Source organism: Homalodisca vitripennis, chromosome 2 (genome assembly GCF_021130785.1).
Source record: "Homalodisca vitripennis isolate AUS2020 chromosome 2, UT_GWSS_2.1, whole genome shotgun sequence".
NCBI classification, from domain to species: Eukaryota; Metazoa; Arthropoda; class Insecta; order Hemiptera; family Cicadellidae; genus Homalodisca; species Homalodisca vitripennis.
In genome coordinates this window covers 80590982-80612909 of record NC_060208.1, presented here as the reverse complement: position 1 = coordinate 80612909, position 21928 = coordinate 80590982, and the positions used below count along the sequence as shown (strand labels likewise).

Below are 21928 nucleotides of genomic sequence, written 5' to 3'. Positions count from 1 at the left end.
GTGTTGAGCTATCCTTGTTGCCACAATTAAGAAAAATCTGTCATAAAGTGTTTATGGCTATTGTTATTTACTCTGGTCTAAGTATTCATTGTTTCATTGTTGATTTTGCAGCAGACCTATTGCAACCTGTATTCTGTAGTTCAGTTTTAATGATTAGTGTTGTTGTTTAGTTTTCTATTAAGTGCATGTTATTTAGTACGTGAATCGTAAGGATAAAAGAACACAAAGAAAACACAAGAAAGGGTCTCCAAGAAAAGTAAAAAATTGCACATCATTGTTGGTCCGAAGACCATCAAATAAATTATGATGAAGCCAACAATTGGGATAATACATCTGGAACCTAATTTCTTCAAAAGGAAATGAATAGAGGCATCATACATTAAATTGGCAGACCAACCATCAGTCGAGATTAGGCCGCTTTGGTTACCAATTCTGAAAAATAAACTAAAAAGAAAACCAAAAGTATCAAACAGATTAGATATTCGTAATAAACCAATGCGCAGTATGGTTTTAAGAAGTTCATCTAGCATGAACCAAAAATTAAAAAAGGGCCCACTCTTGTCCCCTTCCTGTTTTTCAACATCTTGTTTCTACCGTGACAATTGCTATTTGCTATTGGCCTCTGGTCAGTCGTAGGTGGTTGGTCGACGAATGCAGACCTATTGTGGCCTGCATTCTCTAGTTCAGGTTTTATTTAGTGCTGTGTTTAGTTTTTTTATTGAGTGCATGTTTTGGACACACAACATGGTGGTTGTGATTCCTGACTTATGTGTGTCACAACGTACTGGTATGATTTGTTTATTTTAACCTAGTTTGTAATTATATGTTAGGTTAGTTATTTACCTGAAGAAGAGATCAGATTGCAGATCTCGAAATGTAGTGTTACTGATTTTTTGTATCACTGAACGATGGCAAATGTCTGGAAAAATCCTGTTTCCTTTAGAATACTTAATTACATTTAACAGGCTTTTTCAATTAATATTTCATAACTTTAGAGACCAAGATGGGATTGTTCACTACATACTGTAGAGACCAGTGGGGCTTAGCCCGGAGGGATTTTCAGGCTAGACCTATATTTATACTGTGGATGCTAAGAATGTCCTTGTAAAATTTCAGTACAATCAGTTGAATAGTTTATGCATGAAAGCACAACAAACAAACAAACAAATTGGTGTTTATAATATTAGGATGTTACTTATCATGAGGCTGATACTTACAGCTGCATTTTCATGAGAAATTGATTAAATTCTAATAGCAAATACCGACCTTAGTTGTATACACACAGTGTGCTTAATGCAGCTTCTCAGTTTTTAGATATCAATACTAACTGGTAGCAATATTTTAATGGCAGTCTGCTTTATCCAAAAGTGTAATTATCTGAAATAGACTTGATCCCATCAGCTTCAGATAATCGCGTCCCTAATATATTTGATAACAAATCAAATTATGTGCTATAATTGATTTTATAGACTCACAAATTGTTAACCTGATTTGAAATTCCATCTGGTTTCATACCTTACTGTGCAATGTTAACGTGAACTAAACGAAACAACAAATTTAGTACTGAATTGCAACTAATGAAGCTATGTCACTGAAATAATATTACTTTACTACCAGCTTACTAAACACTACATTGAATAGCTCTACTACATTAGTAGTTTTATACTTGTAGTTGCCATGCTACTGTCCAATACAGATACTGTTCCTAAAAACCGGGCCGACTCCTGTGTTAATTTATTTACAACATTCATGCCACAATTGCATGTACAGAAAAATCAGTATGTAGTTCAGTATACATACTGAACTACATACATTATACATACAGTATAATTTGATTCGCAATAATCATAAAAGTGCGTTAAACTTGATAACTGATGTATATTCAATACTAATTTATTGTGAGTATGCCCAAGATGCTGAACTTTCATCCTATCCTAGTATTAAAAGACTGAGTCTATTGTAGTTTTAGTTTCATTTTGTAAACATAGTGATTTTGAAGTTCAAACCACTAAGTCAATAATTGCGCCCAGCCAAGGATTGGAAAACAAATCAAAACAATATCCTATCTTTTACGTTTCCTGATTCGCACCTCATGAAATCATAGCTAACAAATCATTACTATCTTGATTGTGGAGAGCTTCAGTCAAACTAAAGCTGACTGAGCCAACAATGTGCATCTCCTTACAAAGGTGTGTTTTAACCAACATGTTCTGACGCTATAGGAATTGGGAAACTGGGAGGACAGTCCAAACTCAGACCAGGTCGTTAAGATTAATAACCAGGAGCAAGTTAATGGCTAAGTAATGCGCTATATCTACCAATGGTAGCTTCTAGATCTGGCTGTTGGATTCTGCTGTGAACAGTGTTCCAGAGAGATATTTTGTGTTTTATTTTTTCTTTGGCCATGACAACATAGGCCTTATAGATCATTTCTTGGAAGACTCAATGGACAATTTTTTTAATGACCTTCATCTTAGTAGTATTCAATTACTTTTAGAGCAAAAAGAAGATAAATCCTCATCATTTTATTTCCAGCTCATTAGTATAACATGCATACGTGCACACACACGCACAGACATGCACACACATAATATAAATGCTTATACAGTCCGTAAAAGTTTGAAAATGGATGATGGCAGATATCCTCTGTCGGTGATCACAAGTGAGCAAAAACAGCACTATTACAAAATACCAGACCCGAGAAGGGCTCGTGACAAGTTTGTACAACACTAGATATACCATGGAGTGTTAAAAATAAATATAGATTACGGTATAACACATATACCACTACTGTCTGGTGTTCCTTTACATTAAAACTGTATATTATGTACATCCTTATAGAGCAACAGAGTATAACGAACGTTACGTAACAGTGATTTATGTACAGATGACCGACGTCAAGTCAGTTCCAAGCACCAAGGGGATACGTTAAACTGTCCACTGTATTCCGCACACAGACGTTAACATGTAATAATACAGGATTTGAGGGTGGAAACAATATTGCATAAACGAAGTACTAATACAACTAAGCTTTTTTTTTTAAAAAAAAATCAAATTTGAAGAGATATGAGTAATAGTAAAGTTTGTATGCATAACATAAAAATATTATTACTTTAAGATTATATTCTGAACTAAAGTCTAATATTAAACCCTTTAACAGTTATATCTATTTGCTCCCAATGATATTATTGACATTCCGGAACATCTAGTATTTAATATTTCTACAAACAAGGTTTTTTATGATTTTCTCAGATTCCAATTTAAATATGAGATTCTTATTGCAATTTTAATAGCAGGAACCTAAGCTGTATACTTTTTACATTTAAAGCAATTTAGGAGAGAGTACAACAGTGATATGGAATGTTGCGTAAACTTCTATTAGAATTTTATCTTTTTTATTGCTTTAAATAAAGTTGATTAGTTTATTTGCAAAAATAATCAAATATTTTAACTATTTTAAATTTTGTTTAGTTCCTATACCCTTATTCTTGTGAATAAATAAAGAAAAGCCGTCCCAGAAACAAAATACTCTGCCAAGGGTTAACACAGAGAGGAATCTTTAAAATAATGGATTAACATTTGACTAGTACTTTAACATACGTAATTACATTAAAAAATTACTCAATTCAGTATTATGAGGTTCAATTTTACATTAATTAAATTTCACTTAATCGTTCTACTTATTCTAAATTTTATTTAGAGGACTGCAAAATTTATTTATTGTTGTCCTAATATTATGTTCAAATACAAAAATTATCTTCTTTGTGGGTCAAATATTTAAGATGTTTATTAAATATAAAATTTTAACCTGTGTTTGCAGGCATGAATGTTATTATTGTCAAGAGAGTAAACTGTATTAACACTTCCATAGTGTTAATAGGAAAATCTTTCTTGGTTGTAATAAAATTATATATTCACTTGGCAAGAATACTTTCTTAATATTTCCGTACTTCAATACTTCCATAATATTTCTTATAACTATTAAGGTAACTTATAAGGTAATGTTTTTTAGGAGTTTTGTCTTTTACATAAACCTTACAGTTAGAAATATGTAAAACGGTAAAAAGTAGACAAGTTTAAATGCTTAGGATGTGTCTGACACATGTCTGGACCAGTATAAAGCAAAAACAGAATGTTTAACAAATTAATATAAGAACACCTTGGGGTTTATGTCATGAAAGTAATTCCTCTGAAACAGAGTAATATGAGTAAGTATAATAGAAATAACCTATTTGTAAACTTTGAGCACGAAAAACTGTCCTAGACAAAATGGCAAACTTAGGCAATCTGACTAGTCCAAATTATTGGGGAAGAACAAATAATATCAAACAAAATGTCTACATAAGACTAGTGGCAGGTAACTTGTCTTTTCTTTCAGCGGGCAGCTGTTGCGTACAGTTCCCTACTAGTTATCACAAATTCATACAAAATGGTAGTATTTCTACACTGAACAACACGTAATGTTAGGACTGACTGTAAACTCGACGAGGCTAGGCCACCAGCGTTGATTGTGGAAAAGACACTTGTTCGGCTAGTCCTAGTCTCCTACTCTACGCTAGGCTAGGTCTATCTGAAGTACTTTAACCCTGTAACGACTAGAAACTTTTCGATAAACAGTTCAGAGTCAAGCACCGCGATGTGCGCAGCACGACCGATGAGCGAGTTTGCGGTATTGGGGAGTGCATGGTGCACGTCATATCGTACCAATGTCACTTCCGGCTTGTTGATGATCGGGTAGAGGATGTTGTGGACCATCTCCCGGTAAGCAGCACCTGCAACATGGTACATCCATCAATAGAAACAATGCTTACATCATTTATTTTCAGAAAGAACTAAAAGGTACAAATACAATTAAAAGAAGAACTAAAACACAATCATCTATGCAATCATCAGAATTAATAAATATAACCATCACTACAATGTTATTCTTTAATGACTCTTAAAAATTGGGTTGAAAGTGAACTATTTTGGTTTAAAGGTTAATACATTAATATTGTAATTTAACTCATTGTTACCAATTGTTTATCAGTGATTAAATATCTCGTCATGCACTAGCTGGGCTTAGTGGCATGGTGAGAAGCTCAGGTCGTAAAAACGATTTGCTTTTAACCCTTCGCACGCTACTAATAAATCTATTAACTTTCCTATAATGCCAAGACAAGTAAAAAAAATATTTTTCTTTAAGCTCAAAGCTAATTTAATATAGCTAAAATATTAATGGTTAAAGCAAGAAAATTATAAAGCAGGTAATTTTACTTAAAAATACCATATTTATTGATAAAAATAAAAACATAACTATTTACAACACTTTTTATTTCAAATAATGACAACCGAGAAAGCAGTAACACATGCCACGGATGTTTGGTTATGGCTCTGTAGGAGACGCAGAACTGACGAGCAGGTGGTCGGAGTTAGACAAAGGGCACTCCCCTCCCCATGCCGCTGAGTGAAGATCAAAATACTTTCTTGCCAAGTGCGATAAGCAAGAAGCGTGCCCTGGACATTTGAAAGGCCTTTTATGAACTAAAAAACTCTCCAAGAGACATAATCTATAATATTGATAATAACTGTATTTGGTTCTGGTCAAAGTCTACCATTCTAATATATCCGTCTATACAGCGTGGGAAGGGTTAATTTTACTTCTTAATAATGCCTTTTAGACTATGTGAGCGTCATTGCTAGTCTACTGAACGTTTTTAGCGATGGCCTTTCTTTAGTTTTCTCAAACATGTGTATAAATATTCTGTAGATCACAGTACATAGAAATTGAACAATCAGCCAAATTTATTTTCTGCTATGTAGCACTACTGATTTATTGTTTTTCTCAGCAATTTTAAAATAGTAACTAGTTTCAATGTGCATGTATTATTATGTGTTGTTAAAAATAGAAAATTGAGGATCATCCAAATTGGATCAATATTCTGCATAATAATAAGTAGCACAACCTTTAGTGCTAATAATCAATAAAATAAAATATTATATATCTTTTGTAAGTATACAGATTCATCTGATAATGTCTAAATTATATACGAGAATACAATTCAAAATACAGGTAAGTTGTTACTTTTCTGCTGTCGACGCTCAAATTAATTTGCACCTGTTTGTGAACGGCCTAACAAACCAACCCACAATGAGTTGAATTTAATTTTACTGTGTTAAATATTTTTTACCTAGAATAACCATTTTTTACTTTTTCTTTTCTTTATTACATGAACATGATGTACAGTAATAGTGTCATACAAAATTCAAAGAGAGTATGCCATTAAACAAGTAAAAATGTTATTTTATTATAAAATTATATTTTATGCCATTCAATATTAGTGCAGTTCTTTCTCAGCTTGGCGTTTTCAGGAACTCTTCAAGGGTGTATATTGGTCTTTTCACTAGGTAGTCTTGAAGTCCTTTCTTGAGTCGATTTCCTGATGGGTATCTGATGTTTTCTGGGAGCATATTTTTGAGTTTTCTACCAATGTGTGATGGTTTTTTACCAAAAAGAACAGTGCAGTGTTGAGGCAATATGTATCTGGAAGCATTACGGGTATGGTAGGTGTGGACGTTACTGTTGGTCTGGAGGTTTAGTCTGTCAACATGTATGATTGTTTCAAATATGTAGAGAGCCGTCACTGTTAGTATACCCAGAGACTGGAAGGCTTGTCGGCAGCTTTGAAATGGTTCCAGTCCAGCTAGAGTCCTAATTGCTTTCTTTTGTAAAATGAGTACTCTGTTAAGGTTTCCAGTAGAGCTGCCCCAGACAACCAGTCCATATCTGATATGTGATTCTACTAATGTGTAATACGCAATTTTTGCAGCTTCTAAAGTTCCAATCCATTTGATACGTTTTGGTAGAGTCCTGTGCTCATTTTTTTGAGGTGTTATTTACTTGTTCTGTCCATGAAAGCTTGTTATCTATTGTGATACCCAAAAACTTGACCTGATTACCTACTGATGTATTGCGTAGACTTGGTGTTTGGTCTTTTTCCCTACTGAGGTTTAGTGCTAGGTCATTGAGTTTGCTATACATGAGAGCATTTTGCACTGATGATTGAGAGATTTGAGTTCCAGGTATTTTGCTGGGTACGTGTGTGAATAGAGACAGACCAAATTAGCCTTTTTGAGATTCTGTTTTTTGCTTGTAAAAAGAATGTTTACATCGAATAAGCAAAAGAAACAAAACTGAAAACTGGAATATACATGCAATAATTGTAAGCTGTGAATTTTGAAACAATACCAGACATCATACACAGCTCAAATATGTGAATTGTGTGCTCTTACATTATACACACAGACCACATTGCTATATCCCCGTGGCCTGTGTTTTTTCATGAAGTTAGTGAATGTATTACTGCAATACATTTAAAATTAGTTATACAAGTTTAAATAAAACTAGTCCTCCTCCGTAGACTAATGGTTATAGTCTCGGCTCTCTAACTGAGAGATCACGGGTTCAAATCCCGGGGAGGGCCAATCATGTATAGACACGAAACAAGATAAACCAGTGAACATCGAAGCCTACATAGCTTTAGCTGAGGCTTAAAAAAAGAGAAAAAAAATAATAAAAAAAAAATAAATAAATAAAACTCCAAAAATAACTCTTTGAAATAACTAAGTATGCTCAACCTCAAACATTTAATTACATCTAAAACCAATAATGTTTTTTGAATTTTTTAAGTTATTTTGAAAATCAGGAGGATGAAATAAAGAGATTATGATATAAACTATTTAGCGACCAAACATTGTTGGGAGTGGTCTAAGACGTCGAACTTTAGATCTGTTAGGGATAGTGCGGGTTCAAATCCTTCCTGAGACCGTTTCACTTTTTATCAGTATCATCAACCTTATACTGTATTGGCTTTCCCCCTTACTCTGTTGATAAGATCCTCGCACAGGCCATGAGAATGAGCAGAATAAGATTTAAAAAGGAATTGGCTTCTTATAACAAAATTCAAATAACCTAGTACCAGTATCACAAGATTGTTGTTAAGTTCATTTACTTGATGTGAAAGGTATGATCAGATGGACCTTTTAATTACATTACTTCCTGCTTTATTCTCTTTGTACTTTAGAACAGTGTGTATGGGGCTCTACAATATATCTTCCCTGTAAGGATTCACTTTTTGCTGAATTATACCTGTCAGCAGAACATAAACTAGGTACAGCAAATACATATGGGATATCCAGTGGATGTCCAGGAGTGGCACCGAGTTAAGGTAACAACTTACGGTTGATAGGTCGAATTCCTGCCCTCTGTCCTGTATATCCCATCAATAGAAGCCACACTGAATATGTTTAAATTCAACAAACATTTTCTCAAGGTTTTGCTCAACAGAAAAAAAAATATATATATAGAGCCCTGTAACTCCAACTAGGTTGAAATCATGACCGAAAACTCACCAAGACTGCATGTGTCTTTAACTGCAGCCTTGCATAACTCGATGCGGGCAGAGTGAAGCGGCACGTAGCGATCCTGACTGGATCCGCAGAGCAGCAGGTGACGGAAGTGCGAGAGGTGACATCGTTGTGACAGCTTGTACAGGAATGTCTGTCGCACATCTGCTGCGTCACGTAGCGCCAACTGGAGTAGTGACCCTGACTTCTTCCACTTCTGCATGAACCACATGCCTGGAACACACAATTAAATTAGCGTATCTGAGTGCAGACATTGGAGAAGAAAGATCAATAGTTGTTTATGTATAATCGAGCCCTAGACAATCAGTCTCATCATCTGTATTAAAAATGTTATTTGGACTGATGATTTACTTCAATTACACTGTAAAAGATAGGCATTTAGTCACTTCATCAATGTTACTTGATAAAATAAAAGATTGGAGAACAATGTTATGTGTGACCATAAGCAGGGTGACCATGTAGTTCTTTGAAAAATATCAGTATATGCTTGATGGATTGTTTAGCACTTTCACACACACGTGGAGCAATAGAGTCCCACTCAACCTTTCTTAAAACTCAGTGTGGGGCTCTAGAGACCCATGCCTTACCATTACCTAATTTCATACGGCATGTTAAAAAATCAATAAAAACCACGATCATCGCAAACGTGCTAGAGTCCAGATTACATAGAACTCAATCTTTTAGTGCATTTGTTTGTAATGTTAAAGTAACTATATTTACTTAGTTGTTTACAAATAATTTAACACCACATCAGCATTAATCCACAATTATCAAAACTTTTTTATTGGATCTGGATTCTCATTATATTTTTGGTAGTACAAACTGTCCTCAAATCAATCATTTATTTTAAAGGCTGTCTGATGTTTTGATAGACTATGTATCCTATTATTCAATTTAAATATTAAAAAACTAGCTGTTTCCCGCGGCTTTGCTCGCTTTCTGTAAACCTTGGCCATGTACTTGCACTTCTGGTTCAAGTGAATTATATTTCCAACGCCTATGTAGAGTTTACCTTGTTGCCACGATCAAGAAAATCTGTGTATGCTTATAGCCATTATACACGTACATGTATTTTATTATAAAGCGGTCTAACAGTCAAGCTTTAAGTTCAACCACTATTTATCATAAAGACAAACATATATCCTAACTTAGTGCCTTCAAATAGTCTTTGGCAAATTAGTATACATAACTGTCTTGTAATTGCAGTTTATAATGTGCAGGCGCTTTAAAAACTTTTATATTTTGCAGCGCCACCTCGTGGTGAGTTTTAAAAATGAGTATAGCATATAAACCTTCTCCGTCAAAAAGTACATATACATTAAAATTTTCATAATGATCGGTCAAATTGTGTACGATTCCATAAAGGACAAACATTCATTTTTATATATATATATAGATAGATGTAAATTGTTGATAAAATTTTGAAACTGTAAAAACATTTAAATAAATCATTTACATTTTCTCTAGATGCAGATTATAATTATGTTGATTCATCTTGTTATAGCTACCATATAAGTACAGTAATAGTTTTCCAATTCTTTAATAGTTGCAAGTCTGCCTGAATACGCAATTTCCAATAAAATGTGGCCATATCAAAATCACCAGCCATTCTTTTATATCAGTAACTTCATAAAATCATCATAAAAGACTTCCAGTTTGATGCATACTTGTGTATTAAGGCAGTGAAACATGAAGAAATGCTGACATTGATTGTATATAACTGGAGACAATCACTTGCTTTAAAGGCAAAATATAGTTGGAAGTATCTCAATCATGCCTCATACTATCCCCTCGTGACTCACCCATGTTTACGAGCCCACTGTTATTGTACAGCGTGCCCAGGTGGGGGCCTGACAGAGACAGGAAGGTGTGCAGCCTCGGCAGGAGATGCTTCATCTGAGGCCGAGCGATAGCAGCACGTATGATGATGTTGCCTAGGGAGTGGCCTACGAAGCTAATTTTGGTCGGATTGAGGCCGCAAGCGTCTACGTGGTACAGGATCTCACCCACCAGGCGATCCGTCATGGTGTCAAAATCAGAAAAGGTGTCACCCTATGACAAAATTTAGATTGATTTACAACTATGAAACAAGGATTTCAAAAAACTACAAAAATATTCAAGTATTCAATATTTCATTTATTTATAAAATTCTGAACTATTTAAAACTTTATTAATGCAATATAACAAAAAAAAACATTGTAATCTGAAAAATATCTTAATTTATTATAAAAAAAACTTTAATTCATGCTCTTCTTTCCTGTGTTTTAATATTTCATTCCCAATTTGATGCATATTTGTAACGGATCTTTTGACTATGATATATTATAAACAGATATTGTACATAAAGCCCCTAAGTGCTTCTTAAAAGGCCAAAAGCACTCTTAAATTAGCTCTTAATATATATTGCAGTAAAACAATGTTATGCCTACTCTGACAACCGATACTCAACATTTTGAACTACATCTGTTTTGATAGAGTTACTGACCTTTAATTTTGTTATGTTGTTTAGTAAAAAATTTAAAGTTTATGTTTAATCAAAAACCATCAGTTTAGGGTTTATCTCTGTGAATAATACACTGAGTAATGAAAACTTACTTAGGCCTATATGAACATGAATTAATAATATGCAATATGGGAATTCGAACCTTACAAACACGACATAATCGTTTTCAAGTACCTGATTTCTCTCGGACATGAGGAACTCTAGATTGGCGCCTGGGAGGCCCAGCTCTAGGTAGGTCTTGACCAATCGGAGGTCTGCGGAGTTCCCGTCCAGCCCGTGGACACAGACCACAAGGTGGAGACCCTCAGGCGAGAAGATGCGGTACTCGTCACTGATGTGGAAGTACGGCAACGTTGATGCCAACGTTGGGAAATCGCTGTTGAAAAGCAACAAAATTTCATAGTCATTGCTACAAATATTTTTTATATTTCAGCAAACACTATAAAAAGTCTAATGGTGATAAGTTTTCATTTAAACTCTATCAATTGTTCTGATTACAGAAAAGTTAGAGGGTAAAAATCTGGTGTGAATAATAGAAAATATGAGTAGTAAACGAGTACTATTGCATACTGATTCATGCAAATTTGACATTTTAATCATTATTTGGTGTATTTTGTACAAATTTTCCCACCAAAAAGATACATAAACATTTTCATGGTTCTTTGTCTAAAGTTTGTTATTTAGGATGGATGGATTGAAAAGATAATAGAATTTCTAACATTTGCTATCATTATATGTTACAAAATGCATAATACTCTGTTTCGAAGATTAAAATATATCCTTTTCCTCAGGTGTAAAAACCTTAATAAACAGACATAATCTTAAAAACGAAACAGTGCGGCAACGGACTGCCGCTCGTTTTAAGTATTTTTGATAGTGTATTACTTATCATACTTGGTCGATTCAACCGTTTGTGATACCTAACTTAGATATTTTTATGTGAATTACGACAGAGTAAATTCATTAAGTAAGTCCTGACTGACGAGTAAATTTTTTTAATCTGATATGAAATAAATCTGTGCATTTGCAATTTAATAAATTGACAACAAATAATAGTTAGAATTATTAATATCAAGTAAATACACAAGATATTTCCTTAACATCCAGAGAGACAGTTCAGTGGTTGAGAGTCTCACTAAATAACTGAAGAGTTGTTAGTTTGTTTCGGTAGTTGAGCCTCCAATCGGATACTCAAATCTAATAGACTCACATTTAGTGAGTAACCACTATTGGCACCACTGTGTCAAGGAAGGCTACAAATGATTAATATAATTTCTATAAACCATCAGAAAAATGAAAGTACTGTTTTTATTTTTATACAAAAACATCAAAAACTATTTGTACCTGTAGATGATTCCTGTGAAGTTGATCTGGCGTTTGAACTCCTCTTTGCTCTTCTGGAAGGAAGCAGAATCATCAGTCTGAGGTGTGACTAAACGCTGCCTTAGGTTGTCTTCGTTGTAACACTCGCAAAGGGCTTCATCAGGGGTAGGACCTCCACATACAAACCTGCAGAGCAACTACCATATCAGGAGACATGCATACATAAAGAGTTGTATATCTGTCAACCTCATTTATAGCAACCACAAAGATAAGAGATTTTTGTATGACAATTGTTTATGCATTATAGGATGACTAGTGATTCCATTCTGTGATATTACACAACTGTACCTATTATATTTCTTAGCTAATCTTAAATTTGATCTTACAAGATTTTTGTCTAAATATTGTTGTAATCATGTAAAGACTCGTGTGAAGTAAAATAATTAACATTTTCTCTAACATTTATACAGGCCATAAATAACCTCGCAAGGGGCTTAAGTTCATAACCACAGCTCTCACTGTCGTTGTATCCAACACCTTCCACTGACGATAAAATCACTTCTAACAATAGGTCCAAACAATTTATTCAACATACTACAGTAAGTATCTCCATCCAAGCTGGAGTTCGAGCTAAGTACATTTATGAAATGACTGTTTGAAAACCCGGCATTAAAGGTATCATGTTGTCTTTACTCTTGGAAATATTGTTATAATAATACTGAGGAATTACATTTTCAAATAATTTTATCAGATGAACAGGCATATATTAGCAACATAAGCAGAAGTACTAACTAGTTACAAAATTTGTTGATGCAAATAAGTCTGATAATTGAATATGATTTGCAAGTTGATTTATATTTTCAATGTCCATGTTACACACAGATTTAGTTGGGCTTCCTCACTAATCCTGTAAACTTCAAAGATGGCACAAGCTGTTACGCTACTTTGTTCATGATGACTATTTATCTCCTAAAAAGGTTATAGTTTTTTGGCTCTTAGAGGTAAAATGGATATGTGATTATTTATTTTTTTGCATAACTTTATCTGGTACATAAAAATGATTCCCAATATGTGTTGCTAAGTGCTAATCTTGAGAACGGCTGGAAGTTCAGCTAATTCTTTTTGTGAAATATTCGTTGAAATCCAAGGAAGGTTTAAATGAAGATAAAGGTTGGAACATATTTTGGAATTTGGAAAAGATGGTAATATTTATGTTCATAATCTAAATTTAATACATACTATACAGCTATTGACACTTTCAATGGAAATTTCGATAAATTGGCTGAAACATCTGCTTATGTTTATATTTTATAAAATATTAAGTATAAATTCAGTAGTGTAATCAGATAGCAAAGACAAAGTTAATATCTGACTTTTACTGCAGAATGCGCCAGTGGTGAATTAAAAATATGTAATGCATTCATTGTAAATACTAATTAAACACTATTATAAAACAACATTAATGAACAAAGCTGTGAATATTTTTACATAAGGTACTCCAAACTGGTAGGATTTCTTTACATTGTGATATGGCATTTTAACAGTGGCTTATGAAAAAACAGAGAAATTAATACTAACACACCTCAAGAATCCATTCTTTACTACAGTACGAAGAACACCAATTCTTTAATAACACAAAACCTTATAAATGATAGTTTTTTGGAATGTTTAATGAAATTAATAAGGATTATACCGGAAGTAGGTGGGATTTAATTCTAGCCCACAACAGGCTTCTCAGTTGTCCTACATATGCATGTATATTTTCAACAATTCTAGAAAGATAACCTCTTGGTACTTACGGTGGCTTGGCTTCTCCATTGGTCTGTTGGCTGCGACGGTTCCGACGCCAACTCCGTTCTCGCTCCACTTCCCCCCGCACGCTCTCATACATGTGGTAGAGTAAGTTGTCTATGGGTCCTGCCCCAGGAGCAGGAGGATCTCTGAAGGGCTCAGGTGGTGGGGGAACGTCTCGAAACTGTCGGGGTGGGGGCAGTCTCAGCTCCTCGTACGGATGGTCGGCCTGTTCTGTGGTGGGAGCGGGGGTAGTGGTGGGGGTTGGTGGAGAAACCAGTGCCTCAAGGCGAGCTCGGAGCTGTGAACTGTTCAATGTCTGATGTTTGGCCAATTCACTTCCTGTAATCATATAAATTCATGAAAAAAATCTTGCCTGTGTGAGATTGCCGCATTCCAGGAGAATTTTATTATATGTTTGGCCAAACTTAAATGATTGTACTATTTATTAAAAACTTGTCTATGCATTTCGTGTATTATTTATTTTGAATTTCTGTATGTCACGTGTTAAGTCTCTTCGTATTTACTTATTGTTTATAATTGAATTAAAGTTTTATAAACAACGCTCAAATAAAATTAAAGTTTTCAATCTTATGTAGCTCCTGGGAATGTTACAATTATTGTAATAAAACTGCAATAGTGTAGTAATCACAAAGGACCACTGCAATGGATTAGGGTAAACTAAACTTCACAATAATAAAATATTTTTTGTAAAAGAATTAAGAAGAAATCATATTAAATGTTATTTTACCTATCTTGGAATAAAATTAATAAATGTACACTGAATTAGACTGGAATACATTAACAGTGATGTCATAAACTTGCCAGAACGATTACCTTTATCTAGCAATTTTGAAGCAGTTGTCTGTATGTTTCGGTCTTTAGATTTAGTCATAAAAGATATTTATTTCGTGAGATAGTGTTAATTACTTATAAACGAGTTTATTATGCGTCTTTTAAATCAATATGTAGTGTCTTTGTTAGTAATTTCATGATTTTATACGTGATATGTCATAATTAGTAAGCCTAGGTGACTATCTAGACTATTGTACAATGCAGGGAAAGTGTTTGGGAGCTACAGTATTAGTGATATATCTTGGGCATGGTGTATTATGTTCAGTTATAGTTTTGTTTTAGGCTCTCATTTCAATAATATCCCACAACAGCTAATTTTTCACATTAAAGAATTTGTTGACTTGTCAGACTCAATCAACTTGGGCCTTGACAGTGACATCTAGGTTTCACTTTAAGCTTTATACAACCCCAAACTAATGAGGAAATATTTCCATATAAAAATTTACATTTTTAATATTAATGTTTGAAAATAAAATAATTAATTTTTTTGAAGTGAGTATAATTTTCTAAAATCAGAATTACATTTATTGCAAAATTTTTAAATAATCATAACCATAATAACAAATTTAGCCTTTCATGTACTATTTTTGGTTGTTACACTATATTTAAATTTTTTCAAGAAAACCTGGATACTATTATACATTTTCTGAAATTAAATAACATGAAGAATAAATTGGCTATCTCATATTCTAATATTTATTATATCATCAAACTTTTCTAGGTGCAGTCCCACTACTTAAAAAAAAAAAACTTTTTGGGTAGCCATATTTTTTAAAATTGTTTAAGCATAATGTTTTTGTACCATAATTATCTCCACATTCTCCTGAAAAAATGTATTACACATCTATAGGTTTATAGTAAAAATCTATTTTATACAAAAGTTTTAAAGTACGGATATTTGTTTGGAAATAGAATACAAAAGCAAACAAAATAGCTGGTTGATGGACAGACCTAGGCTTCAGCATTAGTGATTTGATTTGACCAATCTTTAATAATTGTTACAAGTGATTTTATTTTTATAAAATTTTAATCAAACATTGATTATACATACAATAAAAAGTTAATACCACAAAAACAACTAAAAAATAATATAAAACAAATACTACAATTTGCATATGCTTAATTACCAAATAATTACTAAATAACTATTAATCACCATCTGATTTATAAACGTACTTACTCTGTATCTAATTCTACCAACAGCACTAGAAAGTTTCATTGAAATTTACGAACAAAAATAGTATTTATCATATCTTTTAAAATCACTGTAATATCCTCTGAAAAATTGTATTTTCTGGGTGTGTTTATTAGTAGAAAACCACTAAACCAGTAACAGATAATAATTCACCTCTGTTGAAACGATGGATAGCAATAGTTTTAATTCCTATCAAAAGAACTATTCATTCTTGCTTAACACTCATGTTAAGTTAGGCTTTAAAATCTTTAGATTTTAAAACAACTAAGTATAGAATAAAAACCACACTTATTCTGTTCTGCATGAATGGCAAATACGAATTTAAATAACAAACAAGATAATGTGAATGCCTGAAACTATGAAGATCACAGAATTGGCAACAGCTGCCAACAATGGCTGAAGCTGCCCAGAATGTGCCAAGACGTGCTGAAAGCCTACAACAGATAGAGCACGCTGCAGTCCACTTGTTACACAATTAATACATATTTGAGCAGTCACGATTTTTTACAAACTTTTTCAGAAATATACCTCAGTAAGAACAAACTGAATATTTTTTGAAGAATTTGATGTTGGTTGCACTAGTGTTGTACTACTCTTATTCTCTTCCAAGTACATATTATTTATAAAATTAAAGAAAAAACTGCATTTGGCAACAATTAGAAAATAAAACACATTTATTAAAAATAATGTTTAAATCTGTACAATACTAAAGGTGCTTTTACTTTAAATTTATATTAAGTTCTACGACTATATAACTAAAAACTAAAACATAAAATTATCAACAAAAAGTTTTAGTAATAATAAATTTACATAGTTTTTATCGTAACAATTTCAGGCAACATTGTTTATATGTAGAACGTAATAAAACACGGGAGTTTCTTTGAAATACATGGCTGGCTGAATGTAGAACGTACTGCTTAACGTTCTCATGAAATCAAATAGATTTGCCTTAATTCCTAGCTGCTTTCCAGAATTTCACACTCAAGAACTCTTTAAACTCCGATTTTCTGATATTATTTCCACTATACTTCTTTAATAAGCCATACTTAAATCTATCCTAATTTCAAAAGCAAAGCCATTTAAAGTAACTATGATATATCCTCCACTTTCTAGACTTTCTTTTTCAGACCTCATATGCTGACAATATGTGCAGATAAAATTGAAATACCAACAGTGGTGAAATGCAAATTGTTGTAGTACGATATGTTACTGTACCTGTTGGACTGATCTGTCCACTGGAGGTTTCCACTGAAGACCGGTGACTGGAGACCCACCCACTTTGTTCTGACATGATGTCACTCTCAGACAGTGAGGAGGAGAGGAGGGGAGAGCGATGGAGAGGAGCGGGGTCGGGAAGGCGGGGAGGAGTGCCCATGAGGTTGGGCATGGACTCGCTGCTGTTCGCTCCTGTGGCCGTTAATGGGCGCACTCTCACTGCACTCGGCATGGAAGCTGTGCTCAGCGAGTGTTTAATGGCAGACACTCCATTGGTAGCCTCACTGAGGTTGTAAGGAACACTCGCACTTGTCTCTAACCGGCGGAAGTTTGACGGCAAGGAAGAGTCATTAGAGTCCGTAGAAGGCGACCCGTTACCGTTCATCAGGTGGGGTATCCTGTCAGGGAATGGTTGAGCAATTAAGTTGGTACTGTTGTCTATAAGACTTCTCGGCCTCAAAACTCTGTGTTGATGTACAGGAACGTCTTCCTTGTACTTCATATTCCCGTTCACAAGCTCTTTTGCTGGTTGCTCTTTTGGGTCGACAAAAAATTCTAAATTAATGTCTCTACTAGAGATTGGAACGGTCTCACGGATGGGAACACTGCGGGGGACATTTCTTCGCTTGATGTGCTGTTGGTTGTTGTGGGAGGGCAGTGAGAATGGAAGCGTGGACACGGCAGTGGGTATCCTCGACAACTTCTGGTTGAACAGTTCCTTCCGGTTCTGTATCGGCGTGAGGTTGCGGAGCACACTATTGCTGTCCTGTGGGATCCGGTGTTTCATCCCATGGGATGGTGGCAGTGGCAAGGTGAAAAATTCTGGGTTGTTGTCTGATTTTAAAGGGTTGTTAGTCCGCTTTGCACCTCGAGTCGGCAGCGTTGCCGAGTCAACTGGCTCTTTCGTGGAATCCCTGTGGAAAAATTATAAGGATTATAATCAAACTGTTCATTCAATACCAATCTTAAACTCTAGAAAGTAGAATAGCACACCTTTTGTTGTTGTACTCGACTGCATGATTGGTGCGCAGTGAAAGGCTGAGATCTGTGGTTGGGGTGCGCAACAGTTGGTCCAGAGATTTGCTGTGGCGTGCTTGTGGCATCAGGGTCAGACTGGCCTCTAAGACACCATCTCTGCGCACCAGCTGCTCTTTGCCCACACCTATGCACAATACTAATACAGGAATGGCCGGCAATTGTTTTCCTACCAGGAAAAGAACCATCAATGTATAAATAATTGAACTTTTCAATAACCAAATAACCTTTTTCACTGGTCCCTATGTGTAAAATAACTCTGTATGTAGGCACTCAACATTTCCAACAAATAGATACAATTTTAAAATTTACCAACAAGACAGTGGGTAAGTTACTTAATGAAGAGAACAACTTTCTTTTTCAGACTTGGAAAACTATTTTAGATCGTAACCATTAGTTAAACGGATTTTCGTATAAAATAACTTTCATCTCCAATAATCTGGATGCATTAAAGTCTACATCAACTAAAGGAATTTCTTGATAGTCTACTCTGTAGTTTGTTGAAAAAGTTCACTACTAACAATAAAGGACTTATCACAATTTTTGAGAGAATACTCTGTAATTTTCATGAGAAGTAAAATCTAATTAATTCCAGCAGTGTCTTACAAATCCTTTCAACAAGCCGACTTTAACTCTGGAGAGATAACAGTGAACTCACCCATTGGAACAGAGACACCAGCTGCCAGCCGGTTCCCTTGGTGAATTGCCTTTTGCGAGCGAGACTCCAGGATAGCGGCGATACCACAGCTGCAATCCTCCTGCATAGGGTTGGACGAGGACAGCAGAGCTTTCCGCGCCTCTAGCTTGACATCCCCATCTCCCACTCCACAGGTGTTCAGAAAAGGATCTGGCAACAAGTGAAATTGTGAGTCAAGTACATATTTGTGGTACAGTTTTAATTTTTTGACATTACATATTTTCTGTGTACAGTAATACTCCTCCTAATTATCCGCCCTCGGCTGCTCTGTCGCTCCGGTTAAGCTGACCATGCTCGATCTCATAAACTTGTATCGACTTGTCAATGACTCACAGCCTATCATTCACCATTTTTTATGGTTATTATCGCTTGCCCGCTTCAGAGCTGTGTCATATCTTGTGTTGTTTCTGTGTTTTTGTATTTTTTTTATAGTTTGCTGGTTTTAACACACAGTGTAGAGTTGTTTGTTTTTCAACATGTCAGGAGGATTGGCGGAAAAGTAAGAAAGACATTGAATCACATACAATAACAATTGATGGCGAAAACACTTACGTATTGCAAAACACTATAAAAACCTAGACTTGAACTGCTTGATAACGCATTGTGGATATGGTCCTGTCAAGAAAGGAGGAACAGAACCCCAATATCTGGACCAATTTTAAAAGAAAAGGCAATAATATTTCACTAAAAATTGGAAACCAGAAGTGAGTTCACTTGTGAGGGCTGGATTGATCGCTGGAAAACCGGTCATGGAATCTGGTATGTTTCTGCTGATGCCGATGCTGCTAAGGAGTTTTCTGTGAGGTTCCAAGAAATTGATGAGGAAAATGAAATGTTACCTTGCAAAGTTTATAATATTGATGAGAGAGGACTAAACTTTAAAATTTTACCAACAAAAACACTTGCAACTTCAAATGAATCCGTGGCAGGAACGAAACTTATGAAAGATAGGATAACAGTCACTAATTGTAGCAACACAGATAGTACTCATTGTTTGTTATTGGCAAATCCAAGAAGCCTAGGGTGTTCAAAAACATACTAAACCCATCTTCCTTGTTGGTTTATTACCGCAATCAAAAATCTGCTTGAATAGACTGCAAACTCTTCAAATCTTGGTTTTTCAATGAGTTTGTTCCATCAGTCAAAAAAATACTTGAAACTAAAAAAGCTGCCTGTTTTTGCTCTATTGCTGTTGAACAATCCACTGTCACATCCATCTGAGAAAGATTTAGCGAAAGGGAACATAAAAGCTCTCTTTCTTCCTCCAAATGTGATATCACTTGTTCAACTAAAAGATCAGGGAGTTAACGATTGGTTAAAAAGATGATATCGCATAAAGTACATCAGCTCAATCTTAGAAAAATCTGAAGAAGGTTGAAACATATTTGGGGCTATGAAATCCCTGAATATAAAAAATGCTATCTACGCAATCGCTGCATATGAATTAAAACCTGACACACTGCGGAAATCATGGCATAAGCTTTGGCCCGACATTATGAGTGAAAATGACCAGATCGAAGACGAGCAAAACAATGACACACAGGAAATTGTTAAAGACCTACAAACGTTCCTGCCAATGAAGTTGAAAAGTAGATAACCAAATGTGACAAAGACTGTGAATCCTATGAAAAGCTCAATGACAACCAGTTTGTTTCCGCTGTTATGGAAAACGACGATGAGGAAACTGTGAACGAGGACTCGGACGGTGAAAAGATGAACCCTCTACCCGGATCTCACACAGTGATACCAAGCTCGCTTGTATCGACATCAGTACATAGAGCAGAACCCAATCACAACTTCAATGGACATTTTGCAGATCAAGAAATGGAGGGACACTGTAACTAAGTCTAGAATTTCATCTGCTAAAAAATCTATAACTGACTTTTTTCTAAGTGATTTTTTATTGTTTTTAGTGTAAAACAATGCTAATAATTTAATAATAGTTAGTATTATTACTGTATGTAAAAGGTAATAAACATTGGCTGTTTTGGATAATCCGACTTTTTTTGCGTTTCAACCATACTCCCAGTCCGAAGGTAAAGAATTAGAGGGATTCTACTGTATGTTAATGTAATGACTCCAAAATTAACAGAGTTCTACATAGTGTGATACAAGATGACATAATTTTTATTTACCTTGACAGAAAGGTGAACAGAAGATAATAAAATAAAAGCGTAGCTGACCTAGTTTAATGAAAATCAGTTTCAGCGACATGCATTAGGAAAAACCACTTCCAAATAATGGTAGGGTGGACTGTCTATTCGACACGTTAAAAAAATTAATATCTTATACTTAATTACCACTGCCAGCCTTCCTTCCCGCAACAGAACGTCTCCTTGCAAACTCTGAAACCTCCTGATATTGGTCCTCAAAGATGATAGGCAGCGTGGTAATGTCACCATCCAGATCAGCACAGTGCACAGGCAGACCTGGCAATGATGCCAAGTACCGAGACCTACGTGCTGCTTCGCTCACCGCCAGATAGCTCTGGTAGTTCTGATCGTAGCAGCCCGCTGCTGACTGCCGTGGGTTGTCTATCACGAAGAATCCTTCGGCAAATCTTTTCACCTGTGCAAACATCAAGCAGCTGAAACTTTGAAATATTTTGCGTCTATTCTACAAACTTCATTCAAGTGTCCAATATCAATTTCAATTACTTTTTAGAAATTTTCCTTATTTCTAGCAAATAAAAAGTGCATTTCCTCTTACTATCATCATCTGTAAGAGGAAAAAGTCACAACTTAAATTCAAACAATTCAACCATGTTTAAGCAGAGAGCCTAAAGGTAATAAGAAACATTTCATAACCATTTTAAGTAATTATATTTTATTCCACAAATAGAGCTTTAATATTTTCGTTTAACCTTTGATAAATTAATGATAGAATTGTTAAACTAAAAATGTAATGC

General features: G+C 34.7%; 1 protein-coding gene across 4 annotated transcripts in view; it reads right to left on the bottom strand.

Moving 5' to 3' along the window:
* Nucleotides 1-3382: 3382 nt before the first annotated feature.
* Nucleotides 3383-21928, bottom strand: part of LOC124354246 (protein FAM135A-like) — a 66757-nt gene continuing 48211 nt past the window's right edge. For all 4 annotated transcript variants that reach the window (XM_046804556.1, XM_046804557.1, XM_046804558.1 and 1 more), the window contains 10 exons: nt 21321-21588; nt 18982-19170; nt 18282-18450; nt 17289-18202; nt 14032-14365; nt 12254-12418; nt 11084-11285; nt 10209-10458; nt 8392-8619; nt 3383-4772 (listed from right to left, as the gene is read on the bottom strand). In XM_046804556.1, coding sequence (XP_046660512.1) covers nt 4567-4772; nt 8392-8619; nt 10209-10458; nt 11084-11285; nt 12254-12418; nt 14032-14365; nt 17289-18202; nt 18282-18450; nt 18982-19170; nt 21321-21588 — 2925 coding nt within the window. In that variant the 3' untranslated portion in view covers nt 3383-4566. The remainder of the gene's footprint in view (nt 4773-8391; nt 8620-10208; nt 10459-11083; nt 11286-12253; nt 12419-14031; nt 14366-17288; nt 18203-18281; nt 18451-18981; nt 19171-21320; nt 21589-21928) is intronic.